The sequence below is a fragment of the Eretmochelys imbricata genome, chromosome 4 (genome assembly GCF_965152235.1).
Source record: "Eretmochelys imbricata isolate rEreImb1 chromosome 4, rEreImb1.hap1, whole genome shotgun sequence".
NCBI lineage: Eukaryota > Metazoa > Chordata > Testudines > Cheloniidae > Eretmochelys > Eretmochelys imbricata.
Window position 1 is genome coordinate 5,302,226 of NC_135575.1, and position 18,002 is coordinate 5,320,227.

The 18,002-nt window shown below is 54.4% G+C and overlaps 1 protein-coding gene across 1 annotated transcript in view; it reads right to left on the reverse strand.

The window, feature by feature from the left end:
* ERI1 (exoribonuclease 1) overlaps positions 1-4,473 on the reverse strand; it is a 30,997-nt gene extending 26,524 nt beyond the window's left edge. The window contains exon 1 of the mRNA XM_077814812.1: positions 4,301-4,473. Within this exon, the coding sequence (XP_077670938.1) occupies positions 4,301-4,390 (90 nt within the window). The 5' untranslated portion in view covers positions 4,391-4,473. The remainder of the gene's footprint in view (positions 1-4,300) is intronic.
* Positions 4,474-18,002: the final 13,529 nt, after the last annotated feature.

Genomic DNA, 18,002 nt, shown 5'->3' on the forward strand with positions numbered 1-18,002 from the left:
ATGACGCACACATCTTTTGGAACTTTGCCTCTTCAAGAAGCACCAAGCCGGGACTTTTTTCCCAGATCACCGTAGGGGAAGTCGAAATGCCCACTGCGATCCTTGGAGACCCAGCTTGTCCTTTAATGCCGGGGCTCATGAAACCCTACACAGGGAGCCTTGACAGCAGCAAGGAGCGGTTCAGCAATAGGCTGAGCCAGTGCAGAACGATTGTGGAGTGTGCTTTTGGCCGTTTAAAGGGCCGCTAGTGCTCTTTGTATGGGAAGCTGGACCTGGCCGATGACAGCATCCCCGCAGTTATATCCACCTGCTGAACTCTCCATAACATTTGTGACGGGAAGGGTGAACAATTCACTCAAGCATGGACCTCGAAAGTTCAACACCCGGAGGCTGAATTTGAACAGCCAGAGAGGAGCTGCAAGGATTAGGGATGCATTGAGGGAGCAATTTGAGGCTGAAAGCCACCAGTAATGTCTGGTGCCCTGCACGGGAGCGAAGTGCAGTGGTTCCAATGTTAGTAGCAATCTGTGTTTGCTCTGTATGATACACTGACTTGCAGGGCCTGTTGGTTTCCTTGGCTAAAGTATCTTTTAGTTAATGCAATGATAAAGAATGTTTTCAAAGCCAAAAAATTCATTTATTGAAAAGAAACACAACAGCTTGGGAAACAGAAAGGGCAATGGGGTGGGGTGGGGAACGGTACAATCACAGATTTGCATATGTCCTGTTATCATACTCAGCCTTCCTGTCTGGAGTGCTGTGCAATGAGTGCTACACTTCAGGATGGCTATACTGCATGGTGATGGGGGTTGAGTGCAGAGGGTAAGGGTCGTAGTTTTCAGGGTTGGGTGCTGAAGCTACAGGTGTTGGAGGCAGCTGGTGGCGGTAAGAACCCAGATGTTGGGGAAAGTGGGTTGGAGGTGACATGGGGCCACAAGGGAAAGAGTTTTGGGACAAGGGCTGCAGGAGGGGGGTCAGGCACGGTAGTGTTCCGCCTACATGGCTACGAGCACCTGGATCTAGTCCACTTGGCGCTCTATTATGCTCATCAGTCGATCCGTGCTTTGCTGCTGGAGCACCGCGCTTTTGTGCCGGCACTCCTCATTCTGCTGGCGGATCCTCCTTTCACTGTCCCGCCACTCCTGCACTTTTTGATTTTCATTACTGGAATGCTGCATTACTTCATGCAACATGTCTTCCTTGCTTCTACGTGGCCTCTTTCTGATGTTTTGGAGTCTTTCAGCCGGTGATAACACGGACGGCTGAGATCTCAAGGTTGCATCTGTAAAGGCAAAATGCAACACTTAACAGAGGCAGCATTGTTCACACCAGACAGAGCAATGATTCCCCATACTTAAGGGCAAGCACAGTCTACACAATAGCATAATTTGCCCGTCCCAAAACAAGCACACATAACCCACAGGAGCCCCAAAACGGGGAGTAAGCACAGGGTCAAGCGTGACTGATTGTTTCACGGCTGTACTGTCCTCTGGGTTTCTGTGCCTTGGGGAGAGCCAACAGCGGCAGGGGGCCCCCTATACTGAACATTGTCCCCACATTTTCCACAGGAGTTCGTCCTGGAAGATATCTCTCTGCTGAGGGTGACCTGGGAAGCAAGGGAGGGTCTTCTACTGCAATGCAGATTCCGCCCTGGCCCATATGCAGCTTGCCTGTGTGCAGCAATGGTCCCCCCGCCCCTCACACAGCACAGTGGCGCGGACAAGTTAGCCTTACTGGGATGAGGACAACAGTGGTTCTCCTGAGAAACCTGTGCAAGCGCATTACCCAGCTTCTGCATGAGACCTTTGAAGAGAGATCACTGAGGCTGATTATCACGATGTGAGAGAGCACATCAACGCCCTACTCTGCATCTAGGCATGCATGCATCCCTAACCCTCTTCGCCCCAACAGCCCGCACCAAACAACTTCCTTCCCAAAATAAAAGTCCCTTACCGGGAACCTCCTCTGGTGTTTGTCCTTCCCCAAGCACCGGCAGCCGCGACTGGCTACTTTTCTCCTGGCTTGAGAGCAGCTCCTGGCTGCATGCATCTAGGGATTCCAGGGTGTCTTCCTCCGCCTCAGCACCCTCGCTCCCGCTTTGCTGCTGCTCCTCCTCCTCCTCCCGCCTTGTTGAACTGGGCTCTGAAGTGTCCATGGTGATACTCGGAGTGGAGGTGGGGTAGGCCTAAAGTATCACGTCCAGCTCTTTGTAGAAAAGGCAGGTCATGGGGGCAGTACCGGAGCGGCTGTTTGCCTCGCGGGCTTTGCGGTAGGCATTCCGCAGCTCCTTCACTTTAACCCTGCACTGCAGTGCATCCCGGTCATGGCCCCTTTACATCATGCCCATTGATATCTGCCCAAAGGTATCGTAATTCCTACAGCTGGAGCACAGCTGCGACTGGACAGCTTCCTCCTCCCAAACACCGGTGAGGTCCAGCACCTCGCCACTGCTCCATACTGGGAATTGCCTGGCGCTTGGAGGCATGGTCAGCTGGAAAGATTCGCTGAGAGCACTCCACACCTGGCTGAGCAAACAGGAAGAGGATTTTCAAAATTCTCAGAGAATTTAAAGAATTCTGACAGTTGATCACCTGAGGGCAGGGCAGTAGAGTTCAAAGTGATGACCAGAGTGGCTAGAACAGGCATTGTGGGACACTTCTGGAGGCTGATCAGAGTGCAGTAACAGACCAGGGCATCCACACTGGCGCCGCGGCGCTCCCGCGGGGGCGCCCAAAATTTTATTCCACTCGCCAAGGTGGAGTACCAGGAGCAGACCAGCTGCGGAGTCAGAGAGCTCTACGTGCCTTGCCAGTGTGGACGGGTAGTGAGCTAGTGCGCCCGGGGCTCCTTTAATGCACTGTAATTCGCAAGTGTAGCCAAGCCCTAAGACTGTTTATCCAGAAATCTGAGTTTCTAGAGGTAATAGCTAGATTTTTGTAAGCATGTGTTTACATACAGAAGTTATACCAGTAAAAAGTATGGAATGACTTTAAAGCACTATAGTTACACTGGCGTAAGTCCCTGTGAGGGACACACTTACTCTGGTATAAGTGCCCTTTCCCAGGTTAGCTTTGGAAGGGTTTCAAGGCCTGGTCTACACTTAAAAAACTTAGGTTGACATAGGTACAGCGCTCAGCGGTATGAAAAATCCACAGCTTCCTGAACATCATGACTAACCTGACCTAAGCCCTGTGCAGACACAGCTAGGTCAATGGAAGAACACTTCTATTACCTAGCGACCGGCGCCTGGGGAGCTGGTGTTTCTACAGCGATAGAAAAGCCGCTTCCACTGCGGGAGTCTGCATCCCCACTACACGGCTATGTACTGCAGCTACATGCCTGTAGTCTGGACTAAGCTCATCATCACAGTGAACTGCTCCACAAAAACACAGCAAAAGCCTCCTGGCGTTATCGCTTAACTAGAATAATTCTTCAGGAGCAAAGACTGCTGACGGGAGCTCAGCACACAGGGACCAAGTGTTCGCCAAGGCTCTCCACGTGCCTTTCGGGGTGCTCCGCGCTGCCCCTGGGCCCCAGCCGCTCTCTGCTAGCCCAGCGCTGGGCTGAGAGCAGCACTGCTCTCCTCCGTGGCCAGGGCCGGGAGCAGCTGGTGGGAAGGACGGGCAGACCACGGGCCTTTCCCCGAGCAGACACACGCAGCGCGGCATGGGGGGAGACCCTGTGCCCCAGCAGGCGCGCGGGCAGACCCACAACGCACACGGCGTGACGGCGCAGGGCACCCCCCGCGCGCGCGCACACACACGGCGTGAGGGCAGGAAAGTATCCCGCCGCGCGCGCGCGCACACACACACACACACACACACACGGCGTGACGGCGCAGGGCACCCCGCGCGCGCGCACACACACACGGCGTGAGGGCAGGAAAGTATCCCGCCGCGCGCGCGCGCGCACACACACACACACACGGCGTGACGGCGCAGGGCACCCCGCGCGCGCGCACACACACGGCGTGAGGGCAGGAAAGTATCCCGCCGCCCGCGCGCACACACACTCACACACACACACGGCGTGACGGCGCAGGGCACCCCGCGCGCGCACACACGGCGTGAGGGCAGGAAAGTATCCCGCCGCGCGCGCGCGCACACACACACGCGCACACACACACACACGGCGTGACGGCGCAGGGTACCCACGCTGGGAAGCGGGAAGGGAGCCCACCCCACTGAACGGGGGCTATGGCTGCTGCGGCCAGTCACAGCCGTTGTGGCGTCACGTGACGGCGGTTAGGCCCGTTGGGCCAGGCGGTCGCGAGGGTTCCCCGCGCGCGAGCGACACTGACCGGGGTGTGGCTGGGGAGGGCGGGCCGCTCTGCGCGCGCCAGCGCCTCATTGCGGGCTCCCTGCGGCCGGTTCTCCTTCTGCTCCTCCATCGCCCCGCCGCTCGCCCCGCCGCGCTCCGCCCGCCCCGCGGCTCTCGGCGCTGGGAAGAGGCGGAGCGGCCGCTCCCTGGTGGCACGGGCACGTCGCCACGCAGCCCCGCCTCTCCAGGCGGGCGGGGCGCCGGCGGCGTTTCCCGGGCCTACACCCGGTGGCTGCGTGGGAGTCGCCGGGGCGACCCCGGGCGGTGCCCGCCGGCCCCTGGGGGAGCAGCGGGCACTGGAGGCTCTGCCCCGTGGCCCTGTCACCTCCGGCCCTCGCGTGTTCTCCCGCGCTCCCCGGGACGCGCGGCAGCCCGGCCGGGGCAGGCCTCGGCGGCGCCCCAGACTGGGAACGGCCTGTGGCCACCCGGGAGCGGTGCAGTGCCTGCCTGGCCGGCCAGGGCGGGCGGCGGGGGAAGGCAGCGCGGCCAGCCGCGGGTGGCTGAAACTGCGGGCGGTTAGAGCGGCCCGTCAGTCACGGCCGGGCCGGGCGAGCGGCCCCCGGGCATTCATAGAATCATAGAATCATAGAATATCAGGGTTGGAAGGGACCCCAGAAGGTCATCTAGTCCAACCCCCTGCTCGAAGCAGGACCAATTCCCAGTTAAATCATCCCAGCCAGGGCTTTGTCAAGCCTGACCTTAAAAACTTCCAAGGAAGGAGATTCCACCACCTCCCTAGGCAACGCATTCCAGTGTTTCACCACCCTCTTAGTGAAAAAGTTTTTCCTAATATCCAATCTAAACCTCCCCCACTGCAACTTGAAGCCATTACTCCTCGTTCTGTCATCTGCTACCATTGAGAACAGTCTAGAGCCATCCTCTTTGGAACCCCCTTTCAGGTAGTTGAAAGCAGCTATCAAATCCCCCCTCATTCTTCTCTTCTGCAGGCTAAACAATCCCAGCTCCCTCAGCCTCTCCTCATAAGTCATGTGTTCTAGACCCCTAATCATTTTTGTTGCCCTTCGCTGGACTCTCTCCAATTTATCCACATCCTTGTAGTGTGGGGCCCAAAACTGGACACAGTACTCCAGATGAGGCCTCACCAATGTCGAATAGAGGGGGACGATCACGTCCCTCGATCTGCTCGCTATGCCCCTACGTATACATCCCAAAATGCCATTGGCCTTCTTGGCAACAAGGGCACACTGCTGACTCATATCCAGCTTCTCGTCCACTGTCACCCCTAGGTCCTTTTCCGCAGAACTGCTGCCTAGCCATTCGGTCCCTAGTCTGTAGCGGTGCATTGGATTCTTCCGTCCTAAGTGCAGGACCCTGCACTTATCCTTATTGAACCTCATCAGATTTCTTTTGGCCCAATCCTCCAATTTGTCTAGGTCCCTCTGTATCCTATCCCTCCCCTCCAGCATATCTACCACTCCTCCCAGTTTAGTATCGATGTACCAGTTTAGTCTGATGGTCCCTTTGCTCAGGTCCCTGTGTTTCCCTGTGTGACTGGTCTGGAGCACTGGGGGACCGGCTGGGCCATATGCTGGTACTGAGGGAAGAGTGACAGCTGTCCATGGGGAGGTGGACTGGCCGAGATTCGGGCACCTTAGCCGAGATGAGAGGGGACCACCGAAGGGCATGGGAGTCAGGTACAGTGGTCAGGAGTTGGCATTGCTGCAGCCGGAGACAGACAGTGTGTGCCGATGGGCTGTCAGCGGAGGAAGGGCGTGACTGGTTTTGTCACACTGCTGAGACCCAGGCCAGCTGGGCTATTGGCAGGCGTTGTGGTGTGAGTGTGGGAAGGCTGGGTGGGAATTGCCCTGCCGCAGAGAGAGATGGAGACACTTCTCAGGAAGTCACACGCAGCTGCTACTTATTGCTCCTTCCCACACTAGCGCTAGGGAAGGGGCTGAGAACGCCCTTGTGGAGCGGCTCCACCTGACGCATGCCAGTCCCACCGCAGGCACCGTGTGAAGGAACCATGGGTGGCTCTGGCTGGGTTCTGGGCACTGTCACAAGGCAGGCATGCACACCAGCCTGCAAGCACCGCTCCTGGGACTGGCTGGCCAGCGGAGGTGGGTTCACTGCCTCTTTTGCAGATGATCCCAGAGCAAGGGGTGAGGAGGTGGGCTTGTCCTGCCCGTGCCTATCATGGGGAGTACAGCTCTCCCCTCCCTCTTCACTGTGGGGCTGTAGAGTCACCAATGTGCGGGTAGCACTCTGGTCTGCATCAGACACAGCAGTGTCTGTGCTCTGCTGCATCCTGCCAGGCTGGGGAAGGATTTTTCCCCTGGCTGCAGGAAGCTCTGCAACCCCCTCCTGCTTCCTGCACCCATCGCTCCTCAGCTGCAGGGGGAGGGATACCTGTACATGGAGCTGCTGCCCCATCTGCCCAACCCCTGTGCATCCAGATCCCCTCATACCCAGATCCTCCCACCAAGCCTCACCCCCCTGCACTCAGAACCCCACGAGGAGCCCACTCCCCCTGCACCTGGACCACAGGGACGAGCCACCCACACCCAGATCCCCACTCCACCAAACCCCAACCTGAATCCCCACCCCACTGAGTCCCACTACCCCAGCATCTGGACCCCCCACCACTGAGTCCCCCACACCCAGATCCCCCCGTGCAGAGCTCTATCCCCTCCACACCCAACCCTGCTGAGCCCCAACCAGCTGCATTCACCTGGACCCCCCTGCAGAGTCCCATTACCATTGCACCCAGAACCCTCCAACAAGCCCCTGTGCATCCAGATCCCCCCATACCCAGATCCCCCACTGAGCCGCCCAAACACAGGTTGCCCCATGCAGAACCCTCTGAACCCATGCATGGATCCCCCCACACTAAGCTCCTCCATACTTGGATCCTGCCTTGCTGAGCCTGCCTGCCCACACCTGGTGCACCTGGCTTGGAGGGGCAGGGCCCCAAGGTGCTTCTGGGACAGGCCCAGTCCTTGCACTGTGTCAGGCTTGGGTGCAGCCTCATTACTGAGTCAGGGTCTGTACAGTGATCTCCCACCTATGTGCAGCCAGTGGCCTGTGCTCCCCAATGCCATGCTGGAGCCTCCCCATTTATTTGACAAATACAATTTGCAGAATTTTAAAATATTGTGCGCAGAATTTTAATTTTTTTGGTGCAGAATTTTTAATTTTTTGGTGCACAATGCCCTCAGGAGTAAATGGGTTGGATTGGGAAGTCAGCTGGGATCCATGCCCCAACCTTTGCAAACATAACCAAAGTTATATACATAGAGCCGCCACAGCCTAGATGCCCCAGAGTGATCCACTACAGTGACCCACTACAGCAGGGCTTGCATATTTGTTATCAAGGAGAAACAGATTTGGAACCTGGCTGGCTCTTTGGGAGGATTCGGAACACAAAAGACAATTAAAAAGCAGGCCTGCTAGTGAGTAAAACCTGCTGTTTGCTACTGCCTGTTAACTCAGTAGGTGTCACTGGAGGCACATGGAACAAACAGCCTGCAGGCGAAAGGGCATGAAAATCAGGCGGATAAGAACACACTGTGGGTCCTTTACTGCACTGTGGGGAGCTGGCGCGTATGCTGGCAGACCAGGCTCATGACTTGGCTCCATCACCCGGTGACCTTGGGAGTTCCCCATTGCAGGGTCTGGCCTCACCACAACTCCATTCTCCGGAACTGCTGTTGGCAGGGGAAGCCACCAAGCCGCCTCCAGCCCCAGCTGAGGGCGGGATCCACCCAGGTTCTGTGGAACATTTCAGCGAGTGACACTGGCTGGCGGCACAGGCGATGGACAGGTGTTTGCATAGCTCAGCCAGCCAGTTCACTTACTGTTCTGGGGGACACATGGCGCCTCTGGGGAGCACATCGCATTTCAGAGTGAAAGGGAGCTCTGGGAGGCTGGTCAACTAATCCTTCAAGACAACAGCCAGACACTGGTGTGAGGTTCCACTCTGCCAAGCTTCCTAGCCCCCGGGCAGGGGGAGGAGCCGGCAGCACAGCTGCCACCCTGGCTTGCCCGGAGGAGCATGTTGAGACAATGAGGCACAATAGATGCTGTGGCTGCAAGGCTTGTGTACGAGAAGTGACGGACTCAAGGAGGACTGGCCTGGTGAAATGTCAAGATGCGTAACAGGATGTAGAGGCCAGGTTGTTAGCAGTAATGATCACTGTGGTGGAGTGGTAGGGAAAGCCTCCAGTACAAATGGAGACTTGTCAAAGGGTCTCTTCTAGCAGCAGCAATGACAACCACAGAACAGGCTCCAGAGCGGCAGCCGTGTTAGTCTGTATCAGCAAAAAAAACGAGGAGGACGTGTGGCACCTTAGAGACTAACATAAGCTTTCGTGGGCTAAAACCCACATCTTCAGATGCATGCTGTGGAAAATACTGTATTTTCCACAGCACGTATCCGATGAAGTGGGTTTTAGCCCACGAAAGCTTATACCCAAATAAATTGGTTAGTCTCTAAGGTGCCACAACTACAGAACAGGTACTATCCCCATGTCGATCCCAACGCATCGCTTTCAGCTACTTAGAACTTTCCAGAACTATTAGCTTCCCAGGTCTGGTCTTTTCCTGAACATTCCCCCCCACCCTCCCAAATTTGAGAAAACTGGATTGTCCAGCTGCGGGTGTGAGATTAACACTAACAATAAAACAGTTCTCCAACCTCTCTTTGAAAAGCTCTAGCACTCCAATGGCTGAGAGCAGGAAATGGAAATCTGGCAGGGAAATAGCTTCCCTTCATTTGCAAATTGGATACTATTAACTTAGACTGGGAGTGGCTAAGTCATTATGTTAGGTAACCTATTTCCCCTTGTTTTTTCCTACCCTCCCGCCCCCCTCAGACGTTCTTGTTAAACCCTGGATTTGTGCTGGAAATGGCCCACCTTGATTATCATACACAATGTAAGGAGAGTGATCACTTTAGATAAGCTATTACCAGCAGGAGAGTGGGGTGGGGGGAGAGAAAACCTTTTGTAGTGGTAAACACCCATTTTTTCATGGTTTGTGTGTATAGAAAGATCTTATGTACTTTCCACAGTATGCATCCGATGAAGTGAGCTGTAGCTCACGAAAGCTTATGCTCAAATAAATTGGTTAGTCTCTAAGGTGCCACAAATCCTCCTTTTCTTTCCTTCAGAAGTGCCTTTGCAAGAAATGAGGTAGAGATTATGGCATAGAAAGGAAAGGACATGAGAATGGAACATGAGGCCACGAGCGGGAGAAGATACCAGACAAAGACCTTCCAACATGTGAGATGTGAGCGGACAATAAGATGTGACCAGATAAGGGCCTTTAGGGTGAGCAGCCTTCTCTCCACCCCCATTTCTGGGCTTTGGAGACTTTCGCTAAGCAATGTTAGTCCCCTCAGTTTTGTCACCTGACTGAGGGTGGAGTAGGGCACTGTTCAGCTGAACGCATAACTCAGAGTGAACAGATGGCTCCAGATGCAGCTAGCAGAAGTAGACTTTTTTTTTTAATGGCGTAACAGAGTTTAGTCGGGAAAACTGAATTCAAGATTTAAGCCACAAAGCTCTCTGGGCCACAGTGTCCATTCATAATAGTGCTCAATGGAGGGTAGTGAAGGGTAAGATCATCCTATTAGGAACCATTGCTGCAAGACTTGCCCCACACATTTTCAATTTGTCCTTGCAAAAAAGGCGGGAGCTCTGGGGGCCCCAGAGTCCTGAGCTAGCTTCTGAAGCCATATCAGTGCATGACACCTGGCTGGGGCCAGCAGACTAGTTAGCTGAAGTCTGATATAATCGCAGCAGAAGGGCTCTTCTTTTGGCGCACCACATCTTTGGAGCTGCCATGATCTTTCAAAGGCCTGATAGACGTCTTCCCAGCAACATCCCATCACGGTATCACTGAAAGCCAAGCTGCAGCCTTGCAATGTTAGCTGAAGCCTTTCAGCATAGATTGGTAGTGACCAGATGTTCTTACATTTGACTTCTGCTCTCTGGCCTACGAAATGAGTTGGTGCCTCCATCCAGTTCCTGCTGGACCGGCTTCCACAGAGGTGAAGTAGCCAGTTAGCCTGAGCACTGACCTGCCCAAGGCGGGTAGCTCCACAGTATGTTGAAGCAAATCAGCATGTACGTTGACTGGCAAATGCCCACGGCCCGGGCTGTGCTTGTTCAGTGAACGGATAGGCTCTCAATCCAGCACCTGCAAGCAAAACACAAACACACATGAAATGTCCCAGATGACTCAAACAGCTGCTTGGAAGAGCTGGAGGATAATATTTTTGCAGAGAAGTTGAAAATTATTGCACCATGTGTCATGATTGCCATGGAAATGTTTTATTAATAAATCCAAGTGGAGACAGCAGAAAGCTTGGTCCGGGAATCATGTTTACTGGGAGGCTGGGGGTAGGGAGAGGGAAGCACCCTCTGGCTGCAGGTCCCTCACAGCAGGACAGTAATGGTAATTATCTCAAGTTGCAGTGGGGGAGGTTTAGGTTGGATATTAGGAAAAACTTTTTCACTAGGAGGGTGGTGAAACACTGGAATGGGTTACCCATGGAGGTGGTGGAATCTCCTTCCTTAGAGGTTTTTAAGGTCAGGCTTGAGAAAGCCCTGGCTGGGATGGTTTAGTTGGGGATTGGTCCTGCTTTGAGCAGGGGGTTGGACTAGATGACCTCCTGAGGTCCCTTCCAACCCTGATATTCTATGGTTCCATGAGTGTGGGATGCCATGAGGATTGCCTGCCCACACCCTTTGCTATGCCCCAGAAGACCACTCAGCCTCTTAGTCCAGACGTGTGGAGAGCAAAGGGGACAAAACCACCACTGATTCTGGGCTGCAAGAATGTTCATCTGTCCATCCTTTTCCCAGAGATCTCTTTGGGACTGGTCTTCCCTGAAGGTTCGGTAAGTTAGCCAGGTGTCCGCCTCCATTGCGTGTCACTCGTCATTCCTTAGCACAAAGGAAAGACTGCTCCTAAATCAAATCCCAAGAGAGGGGAATTCCCACTATGCATAGCGAGGACCCATCCTTGCCAAGACAGAAGCCCCTCTCTGAAAGGGGTAGGGCCTCTAAGGAATCCCACACTTACCTGCTGACAGCCCTAGATCATTACTAACAGCAATAAGAGATGTGCACTGTTCCCCATCTACATCCTGCTTCCCACTTACAGAGAACAGCTGCATAGGGACTGGCAGCATGTGCGTATCCCTTGCTGTGCCTTGACCAGATCTCTCCCACCTAGTGCCGGGTTTTTCAATGGAGCCAGGCCCAGGCTCAGAAGGGGCCCCGGCCTGCTCCGCTTGCACTGAGCCCCGAGACCCCGCTGGCTCCCCACCCCCGCCCATCATTTGCTCCTCTCAGCCTGCTCAGCAGCCAGCCAAGGGCTCCTCTCCACCCCGTGGCCCCCCTGCCAGCTTCTCTCTGCCCCCTGGCCGGACCCCAGTGCATCTTCAGCTGCAGGCCTGTGGGGCCCCACTTGTCTCCCTGGAGCTGAGCTGCCTGGGACTGATGCAGAAGCCTGGCCAATCTCGGCCGGTTAGGGAGGGCACTTGGGGGGAAGGGGGGGCTTGTCTGGGCCCCTCCAGGCAAATGGGTCCTGACAGAGCCCGGCAGGGGCAGATCCTGGCCTGGCTGATCGTGCCACTTCTGAGGGGCCGGAGTGATTCCCCGCCCCAGGTCCAGCTCTGGCTGCACTGGCGGTTCAGCCCAGCAGACACAGTCAACTCCCAGCAGGGCCGGTAAGTGGGGCCGGGAGGCAGGGCTTGGGGGAGCAGGTCTCTAGAGGGCCTGGCCGGGGCAGGTGGAGGTGTGCTGGGCTGTGTGTTGGGGCACAAGGGAGTGGGGGATCTGTGGTGTTGTGCTGGGCGCTGTGCATTTGTGGCAAGGTCTGGGGGGGAGGCGCTGGGCATAGCGGGTCCGGAGGGGCTTTGGCCATAGGGAATCGGGGGGGGGGGTGTTCTGGTGTTGGGCAGGGGGGCTGTGTGGCATGGCATGGGCCCACCCCCGAGGGGAAGGGGCACACTGGCAGCACAGGGCTGGGTGGGCCATCGTGCATCTGGCAACTGCTGGTTTGTAAATAGTGCCCTGCACTGGGCGGAGCGGGGCTGCCCCTGCCATATTGCCCGACTGGCTCCTCGCTCTGGGGACCGACACCCCCCGCCCCATGCTCGATGCACCATTCCCCCACCCGGGGGGGCCCACAAATATGTTTGGCACCAGGCCCACCAAAGGTTAATCCGGCCCTGCTCCCACCATGAGAGAAACATCTTTAGGCCTGGAACCTGAGCGGTTGAAAGTGGCAGTTCCAAAAAGCCATGGCAGGGTATTATCAATTGATGTGAATTATCTTAATGGATTAATCTATTTCTGTTACAAATTCAGTCAGATGCCTGTAGCTCCCTCTTTACTGCCATTGGGCAGGGCCCCTCAAAATGTGAGGATTCCAGTCTGTGTGACGGAGTTTTTCAGTATTATCCAGGAGTACATAACATCCAGCATGTTATCCTCTACGGGTGCGTTCCTGCTTTAACCACAGCTCTGCCTCCGAGCCGGCTGCACCAGGACAGAACTCACTAATCTAATCTAGCTGGCTGAAGCCAGAACCTAATTCCAAGCCTGGTAGCTGGACCCAGACTCGTTACCAAATGCCCAAAGCCCAGTGGAGACTGGAGGTACCTTTCTAGGTGCGTGGAGCTCATGGTTTCTCTAAACGTTACCTTTTTCCTGTCCAGATTTTTATTGCTGATGCCGTTGCTCTTCTAGCCATTTAGTGCCTGGGATTGACTCTAACATAGGAAGTGAGAAGCAGGAAGAGAAAATAATGCTACTGTTCCCTCCATTTCAAAGAGGGAAACAAAGGTCAAAAGTCTAGAGAGATGTCATCACCCCAGGGCACCGGGGTTTGATGAATCAGAGACACACAGGGCTATCCTAAGGGGCCCATGAGTGGCAAGAACAGGTTTCTAGAACCAGAAACACCTCTATATGATTGCCTGAGCATTGCTTTCCAAGTCTGTGATCTCAGCACAAATGTCTCCCTAAACCGGTCAGTAACATTTAGTTAACCATTTCTCCTACATAATCTTGCTGTTTATACATTAATCCTTGTAAAAGTCTGGTAGTGAATTAGGAGCAACTGACCTGTATTTGACAGCCCGCCTGATCTCCTGCTGGCAGGAGAAAAGCAGCATATGCCACCCTCATTTCACGCTGGGCTGGCGGCCTGGCTTGCACTTTAAAGGATGAAACTGCCAGGAACTGTAGCTGCAGGGTCAGGGGAAGTCTACAGCCACTGCAGAACCAAGCCAGGGAGCGCAGAGCATGGGACAGGCTCTTCCCAGAGCTGGGAGCAACAGGACGTGTACACCTTCCCTCCTGACGCGACACATCATTGGCTCCCAAGATGTAATCCATCTAGATACCAAGGTGTCGGTGTGTCCCCGCTTGCTGTTGTCTCTGAGTGCCTTACAACACCTCTGAGGGAGATGCCACTGGTCCCAGAGATGTGACTATGTGACCTTGGGCAAGAGTCTGTGGGGAGATGGAAAGTGACCCTAGGTCTCCAGTTCCAGGCTAGTGTCTAACCACTGGGCCATGCTGCCCTCCACAGATCACCAGTGGCCCCTGGGGCACTTGCAGGTTGTCCATGGCAAGCTGGCTGGTCACATGGTATGGCTCTGCCTGTTTGCATCTGCTGCCCCACATCCCTATCGGATGTCATTTCTTCCCCAGGAGGAGGGCAGGAGGTCACTGCAGCCCCAAATGGGAAGGGACGTGCCCAGGCCATGAGGCGGCAAGCCACCGACAGCTGGAATTTAGATGACAGCCCACATTGGTGAAGTTCACCCAGCCAGGCTCCCAGTACCCGTCACAGTTTGGAGTCTCTGCCCTGGCTCGATGCCTAGGACAAACTGCAGAGGGAGGCTGACCCAGTCTGGTAAATGCCTCTGAAAACATTTATTCTGGCCATAATTGTGCCACCCTTTAGCTTCCTGCCCCGCGTGCTCCCTGCAGAAGGAGGGTGCTGTGGGTGGCAAACCCCCATCCCCATCCCTGCACAAGGTCCCCCTCCGATTCCCCCTGCAGACAGCGGGTGCTGGGGATGCCAGAGCCCCATCCCCATCCCTGCACTGGGTGCCCATCCGATTCCCCCTGCAAGACTGGGATCCCCCCCTCCTTCTTATCCTTGCATTTGGCTGCTCCCCAGCCCTCCCTTCGGGGCTCTTCTCCCTGGGGGCACGGCTCAGATTCCCTTAGCTCCTGCAGGGATGAGCTGCCTTGGGCAGAGAGAACCTGTATCCCCCAGAGCAGCTGTTGCCTGGAGAAAAGGCTCATTCCACGCTGGCCAAGAGGGAATCTCAGGGAGTCTAAGAGAATCTGTGCCCCCAGGGAGCAGAACTCCGCCGGGGGGATTGGAGGGGGATCCCGCCCTGCCCCATATAACCAGGACAGCCAGAAACCCCTTGCCAGCCCCCTACCAGCCGAGAGACACCAGCATGGGAGGCAGTGACCATGAGATGGTCGAGTTCAGGATCCTGACACAAGGAAGAAAGGAGAGCAGCAGAATATGGATCCTGGATATCAGAAAAGCAGACTTTGACTCTATCAGGGAACTGATGGGCAGGATCCCCTGGGAGAATAATATGAGGGGGAAAGGAGTCCAGGAGAGCTGGCTGTATTTTAAAGAATCCTTACTGAGGTTACAGGGACAAACCATCCCGATGTGTAGAAAGAATAGTAAATATGGCAGGCGACTAGCTTGGCTTAACAGTGAAATCCTTGCTGATCTTAAACACAAAAAAGACACTTACAAGAAGTGGAAGATTGAAAAATGACCAGGGAAGAGTATAAAAATATTGCTCGGGCATGCAGGAGTGAAATCAGGAAGACCAAATTACACCTGAAATCAGCTAGCAAGAGATGTTAAGAGTAACAAGAAGGGTTTCTTCAGGTATGTTAGCAACAAGAAGAGAGTCAAGGAAAGTGTGGGCCCCTTACTGAATGAGGGAGGCAACCTAGTGACAGAGGATGTGGAAAAAGCTAATGTACTCAATGCTTTTTTTGCCTATGTCTTCACGAACAAGGTCAGCTCCCAGACTACTGCACTGGGCAGCACAGCATGGGAAGGAGGTGACCAGCCCTCTGTGGAGAAAGAAGTGGTTCAGGACTATTTAGAAAAGCTGGATGAGCACAAGTCCATGGGGCTGGATACGCTGCATCCGAGAGTGCGAAAGGAGTTGGCGGATGTGATTGCAGAGCCATTGGCCATTATCTTTGAAAACTCATGGTGATTGGGGGAGGTCCCAGAATACTGGAAAAAGGCTAATGTAGTGCCCATCTTTTAAAAAGGGAAGAAGGAGGATCCTGGGAACTACAGGCCAGTCAGCCTCACCTCAGTCCCTGGAAAAATCATGGAGCAGGTCCTCAAGGTATCAATTCTGAAGCACTTAGAGGAGAGGAAAGTGATCAGGAACAGTCAGCATGGATTCACCAAGGGCAAGTCATGCCTGGCTAATCTAATTGCCTTCTATGACGAGATAACTGGCTCTGTGGAGGGAAAGCAGTGGACATGTTGTTCCTTGACTTTAGCAAAGCTTTTGACACGGTCTCCCACGGTATTCTTGCCAGCAAGTTAAAGAAGTATGGGCTGGATGAATGGACCATAAGGTGGACAGAAAGTTGGCTAGATTGTTGGGCTCAACGGGTAGTGATCAGTGGCTCCATGTCTAGTTGGCAGCCGGTATCAAGTGGAGTGCCCCAAGGGTCGGTCCTGGGGCCGGTTTTGTTCAATATCTTCATGAATGATCTGGAGGATGGTGTGGATTGCACCCTCAGCAAGTTTGCAGATGACACTAAACTGGGAGGAGAGGTAGATTCGCTGGAGGGTAGGGATAGGATACAGAGGGCCCTAGACAAATTAGAGGATTGGGCCAAAAGAAATCTGATGCGGTTCAACAAGGATAAGTGCAGAGTCCTGCACTTAGGACGGAAAAATCCCATGCACCGCTACACACTAGGGACCGAACAGCTCGGCAGCAGTTCTGCAGAAAAGGACCTAGGGGTTACAGTGGACGAGAAGCTGGATATGAGTCAACAGTGTGCCCTTGTTGCCAAGAAGGCCAATGGCATTTTGGGATGTATAAGTAGGGGCATTGCCAGCAGATCGAGGGACGTGATCGTTCCCCTCTATTGGACATTGGTGAGGCCGCATCTGGAGTACTGTGTCCAGTTTTGGGCCCCACACTACAAGAAGGATGTGGAAAAATTGGAAAGAGTCCAGCAGCGGGCAACAAAAACTATTAGGGGACTGGAACACATGACTTATGGGGAGAGGATGAGGGAACTGGGATTGTTTAGTCTGCGGAAGAGAAGAAGGAGGGGGGATTTGATATCTGCTTTCAACTACCTGAAAGGGGGTTCCAAAGAGGATGGCTCTAGTCTGTTCTCAGTGGTAGCAGTTGACAGAACGAGGAGTAATGGTCTCAAGTTGCAGTGGGGGAGGTCTAGGTTAGATATTAGGAAAAACTTTTTCACTAGGAGGGTGGTGAAACACTGGAATGTGTTACCTAGGGAGGTGGTGGAATCTCCTTCCTTAGAGGTTTTTAAGGTCAGGCTTGACAAAGCCCTGGCTGGGATGATTTAGTTGTGGATTGGTCCTGCTTTGAGCAGGGGGTTGGACTAGATGACCTCCTGAGGTCCCTTCCAACCCTGATATTCTATGATTCTATGATAAACTCAGCTTCCAAGACAATCCAGCCGGAGAGGGACCACCCAGCACTGCTGCTGCTTTCTGCTCAGTAGCTGGGATCGGCCTCTCGCCCAGCACAGGTTGATATAGACAGAGAATTTGCCATTGAATTCTGTGGACATTTTGTTGTGTGACATTTTTGATGCCTTTTGAATGCTCAACTAGCAACATCTAGCGACTTTCCAGGGCTTCTCTGGCAACTTCCTGCTGTGTGGAGTTGGCTCAGACTCCTGCTAGTGCCTCAGACATCGCCAGACTGGGAACACGGGCAGCCCGGCCTTCACAAGCAAGGGCAGCGAGGAGAGGACATATGTCCCAGGACCTTCATTCCATAGCCTTCGCTCTCCCACCGTGAAAACACCTGCCCCCGCCCCTAATTCCTGCCAGGGTGGGACACGGGGTCAGCATGGCGGAGAGGAACGTGCCTGGGAAAGGCACCGGCAGTGAGCGCTCTCACTAAGCCCTGCTAAGTGATGCCGGAAGCAGGGATCGAGACCGGGCTGGTAGCAGCTGCAGATACAACAGCTCAGCTGTGGAGCCTGCCTAGCACGCAAGGCTGCAGAAGCGAGGTTAGGGCAATGACAGGGGTGAGGGAAGGGGGGGCAGCAGGGCCAAGGGGTGGCGGGTGCAGAGGCAGCAGGGGCCAGGAGTGATAGGGAGGTGGGGAGAATACAAGTGCAGTTCTCCTGCAACTGTGACTGATGTTTTATTTCCTTGTTTCGGAAGGCACTAAGCCAGCAGAGAACTTACATGGGAAGTCCAAGCACTTGAGCAGGTCCAATGATGTCAATGGACCATGCCGCTGCTTATAATTGAACATATGCTTACAAGTTTGCTGGATTGGGGCCTTAATGTTAGAATATATTATAATAAATAATAATAACTGGAAAGTCACACTCAAACTTTGTAATGTTAATAGCAAAAGGGGGTCAGTTGTGAAGCTTTGATCCAAATTCCAGTTCTTAAACTTCGGA